The sequence below is a fragment of the Pteropus alecto genome, unplaced genomic scaffold (genome assembly GCF_000325575.1).
Source record: "Pteropus alecto unplaced genomic scaffold, ASM32557v1 scaffold8, whole genome shotgun sequence".
NCBI classification, from domain to species: domain Eukaryota; kingdom Metazoa; phylum Chordata; class Mammalia; order Chiroptera; family Pteropodidae; genus Pteropus; species Pteropus alecto.
Window position 1 is genome coordinate 4688659 of NW_006494609.1, and position 4191 is coordinate 4692849.

The window sequence follows — 4191 nt, forward strand, 5'->3', positions numbered from 1 at the left end:
CACTGTCCCCCATGGTGGTCATGAAGAACGTGTTGGTCAAACAGGTGAGGAGAACTGATATCTCCTGACGCGTTTGCCATTTAAAGTTTCTGAGCTTCCTGTGTAAGGAGTTCTCCCTCCCTGCCCTGGAGAGATTTTAGAAGCAGACCATTAGAACCACACCGATATGTACTTCTGTCCTGGGGAGAAGATGTTTCTTTTCTACTACAGACAGTGTTTTAAAAAGGACTACAAGAGTTGTGACGTGTGTTCTTGTTTTCTAAACAGTAAGACAGTTTTTGTATCCCTTGTTTTGTATCTGGAATTCTTTAGTCATGTATAAAGGAACCAAGCAGAAAGGTCATAACTTTTATAGTGCATTCTAATACATGGCAGAATTTAGAGTAGAAACAGAAGAATCTCTTTAATTTTAAATGCCCTGGGAATTTAGAGGTATGGGATGCATTTATTCGTTTCAGAAGTTGAGGCAGTCTTCATGTTTCTCATGGTACATTCTGAGCATTTCTTAGTAATCAGCCAAAGCCATGTCATTAATGAGAAAGCAGCACTTTGGTTTAGGTGTGACTGTCCCAGCAGAGTCCGCACAGCATTGCTGTGGAGTTGAAACATACCCTGTTTCAGGCTTTATTACATAACTTTGCGTAATACGTGGTTATTGGTTATTGTCTAGACGTGAAAGAAAAGATTTAATTAGATGAAAATCTAAGCTAAGCCCCTGTATTTGGAACAGAACTTAGTCATGTGAACTGGGTTAAAGAACATTTGACCTTAGTCTGCTTTACTCTAAAATATATCAGTTCTCACATGGGTCCACTGATAAGGCTGCTTGAAACTAGTGACATTTGAAATCTGGCTTTATGTTGTTGACCTTTCCATCTTAGGTAGAAAATTATACATGGCTGTAGCCTGACAGGAAACCTTAACATCTTAACTATTACCTAGTTATTTCTGAGGAATACAAACTGATTTTCCATAAGGCAGCCTGGTGAGTTTGGAAAAAGAATTCAAAAATTTTTGCTTAGCAAATCACATCTCAGCGGGAAGCACAGCTCTGCTTATTGAAAGGAAGAGAGAGAAGAAAGACATAATGGAGCCCAAATGAGCTTGTCGGGGCCCCACCAGCGCTGTGATGCCTCTGAGGGCTTCCTTTCTCCTGGCTCTTTTTCTCCCTGCCTTCCTCTCTGGCTCCCTTGTCACTCTTCCTTGTGCATCTGTGTTTATGCTTTCTTTGTTGTAGGCAAGGCTGGCAGCTCCAAAGGGCTGAGAACAGCCCACGGTTGAGGAGTGAGTAGGCTTTTCCAGCAGAGCTGCATTCTTCAGGACAGAGACCTGCTGGGAAGGCTTTTGGGCTTCATTGGGGGCAGGCTGACCTGATGGAGTAGTCTAGGAGTTTCATCTTAGTTTTTCACACATGCTAACATCTAGCATATTCCTAAATTAAAATAATGATATACTTTTTAAAATATCTGCATATTGTGTAACATCTTGATTATTGCTGCTTGGTTTTAGGTATTTTTTTTGTGAGGATCTGATTCCAATTCTGCCACTCAACTGTGATTTTTCACACAATTATTTAACCACCATGGAATTCAGTTTCCTCATCTTCAACACGAAGGCTTTATGTGAAATGATTCTGAGACCCTATCCGAGTCTAAAGTCTTATCCCATATTCCCTCAGATGATTTCAACCTGAATAATATACTGTAAAATCTAATAATTAGAACAAGTAAGCTAAGTATCTATTACTGCAATGGGCTTAACAGCAACATTAGGAATAATTTAGTGAAATCATCTTAGGAAAGCAGTGAATTAGATATTTTCTGGATCTGTTTGCCTCCTGGGTTCACCCTTAGGGCAGGACTGGGTAGGGGGATAGCCTGACCTTTTGCTTCTGATTGAGCTGGACTAAGCCATCTCTACTTCGAAAGACCCCTGATTTTGGATCTCCTCTGACAGGGAAGTGTGGTTGCTAGGCCTCACATTGCTTACTTACATACATCCCAGAGTATATTTGAACACCAAGAGGGCTCCAGAATGGACTCTCCGGGTCGTCCTACCCTTTCACAGGAGATGAGCTTTAGCTGACCCAAACTTCCTAACCAGGCATCCAGGGAGCTAAAATGTATGCAAAACGGTATGCACAGGTGGGAAGATAGCTTTCTTCAGCCAAATCCAATGAACCCCACCAAGGAGAAGAACCTCTGCCAGGCCCTATCTCTACCTATCCTCAATACTCATATATTTGGGCCAGGTTGGAAATGGCTGGCTTTTAAATGTTAGAAATAGGTAGCCATGCCCTCCTTTATTAGATTTCCATCTGAATCAGTACTTTAATTAAAAAATAAAAATGTATAATTGAGGAGTAATGTAATAAAGGCAATATAGCAGAATGGTTAGGATGGCTTTTAGAGTCAGGATGGGATCCCAGCTCTATCACTTAGTAGCTTGTTGACTTAAAGCAAGTTATTTCAACTTTCTACACCCCAGTTTCCTATTTGTGAAGGCAAATGACAACTACCTCATGGGGTTGTTATGGAGACAACCCATGTAAAACATCACACACAGTGCTAGCCTGTGGTAAGCACCAATACATGGTAGCTGTTATCTTGGTTTTATGGTTGCTGGGTATCACTGCTTTAAAAAGGGGCCCATGGACTCCCGATGATACATAACCTTTTAATCAAAAGTTGTTTTCAGGTAAAAGAGGTTCTACGTGTAACTAAACAAAGATAGACTTTGGTGTAAAGTCATATTTATAGTCTTGAGATTAGCACATTGTAACTGATGCCATGAAATTGTACTAATCCATATTTTTATTGCCCCAGTTGTGACCTTAACTATGTCATTACTTTACCTACCTACAATTTCTTTTTCTGAGAGAGAGCACTTGAATAAAAATAGATATTTCCTCCAGTTTTCCCTTAGGGAAAGTAAATGTGTGTGTGCCCACGTGTATGTGTGTGTGTGTGTGTGTGTGTGTGTGTGTGAGAGAGAGAGAGAGAGAGAGAGAGAGAGAGAGAGATCATACCCAAACGGATTTTCAAGCCACTTCTCCATTCACATTTTTGAGAATGGCTACCCTATATGTGAGAGAAGCTCTGTACTTGAAATTGTTATAAATATCTCTGCTCTTTGAAGAAGCTTTGAGCGTCTATCCTTTCAGCAGGTTATGAGTAGTATGCTGCTCTTTTCCTTCTCTTTCAGGGCAGCAGCTCATCCCAGCTCCAGTCATGGACTGTTCAGCCCTCCTTCGAAGTGATCTCGGCACAGCCACAGCTCCTGTTCCTTCATCCACCTGTACCATCTCCTGTCAGCCCATGTCACGCTGGTGAGAAAAAGTCAGACTCCAGGAACTACTTGCCCATTCTGAATTCTTATACCAAAATAGCCCCACACCCAGGCAAAAGGGGCCTTTCTCTCAGTCCAAAAGAAAGAGGAGAAAATGGAATGCAGAAGAAAATCTGTACCGAGAGACTTGAGCCAAGCTTGTCTGCCAATGAGCCGACCAAGACTGGTGCTGTGCCATCTAGTCCCCCAACCCCAGCACCCCCCAGCACCAAGCTTGCCGAGGACTCCGCTCTGCAGGGTGTGCCCTCCCTGGTGGCAGGCGGAAGTCCACAGACTCTTCAGCCAGTGTCCAGCAGCCACGTGGCTAAAGCTCCCAGTCTAACCTTTGCTTCCCCTGCCAGTCCTGTCTGCGCATCAGACAGTACTCTGCACGGGTTAGAGAGCAACTCCCCGCTTTCACCACTGTCAGCTAATTATAGCTCACCTTTATGGGCGGCAGAGCACCTCTGCTGCAGCCCAGATCTCTTCGCAGAGCAGCGGCAGAGCAAGCATAGGCGCTTTCAGAATACCCTGGTGGTCCTACACAAGTCCGGCTTGCTGGAGATCACTTTGAAAACCAAGGAATTGATTCGTCAGAACCAGGCAACTCAGGTGGAGCTAGATCAGCTAAAGGAGCAGACCCAGCTGTTCATAGAGGCCACCAAGAGCTGGGCTCCGCAGGCCTGGGCCAAGCTGCAGGCATCTTTAGCATCAGGCTCTGGTTATACTGGCAGTGACTTAGAAGCATTCTCTGATCCCCCAGACATATAGCACAGAAGGCATTTTTTCCTGTTACTTGAGTGGTTCTTTTTAACTCTTTTTGCTGTTATCTTACTCCTGTTTCCCAAAGCTTACCTAAGAGAT

At 43.5% G+C, this 4191-nt stretch overlaps 1 protein-coding gene across 1 annotated transcript in view; it reads left to right on the forward strand.

Moving 5' to 3' along the window:
- Positions 1–4185, forward strand: part of CIPC (CLOCK interacting pacemaker) — a 12843-nt gene extending 8658 nt beyond the window's left edge. Inside the window, 2 exon segments of the mRNA XM_025042106.1 lie at positions 1–44; positions 3205–4185. The exon segment at positions 1–44 is cut by the window's left edge and continues 13 nt beyond it. Of these exon segments, the coding sequence (XP_024897874.1) occupies positions 1–44; positions 3205–4098 (938 nt within the window). The 3' untranslated portion in view covers positions 4099–4185.
- The last annotated feature ends 6 nt before the right edge of the window (positions 4186–4191 follow it).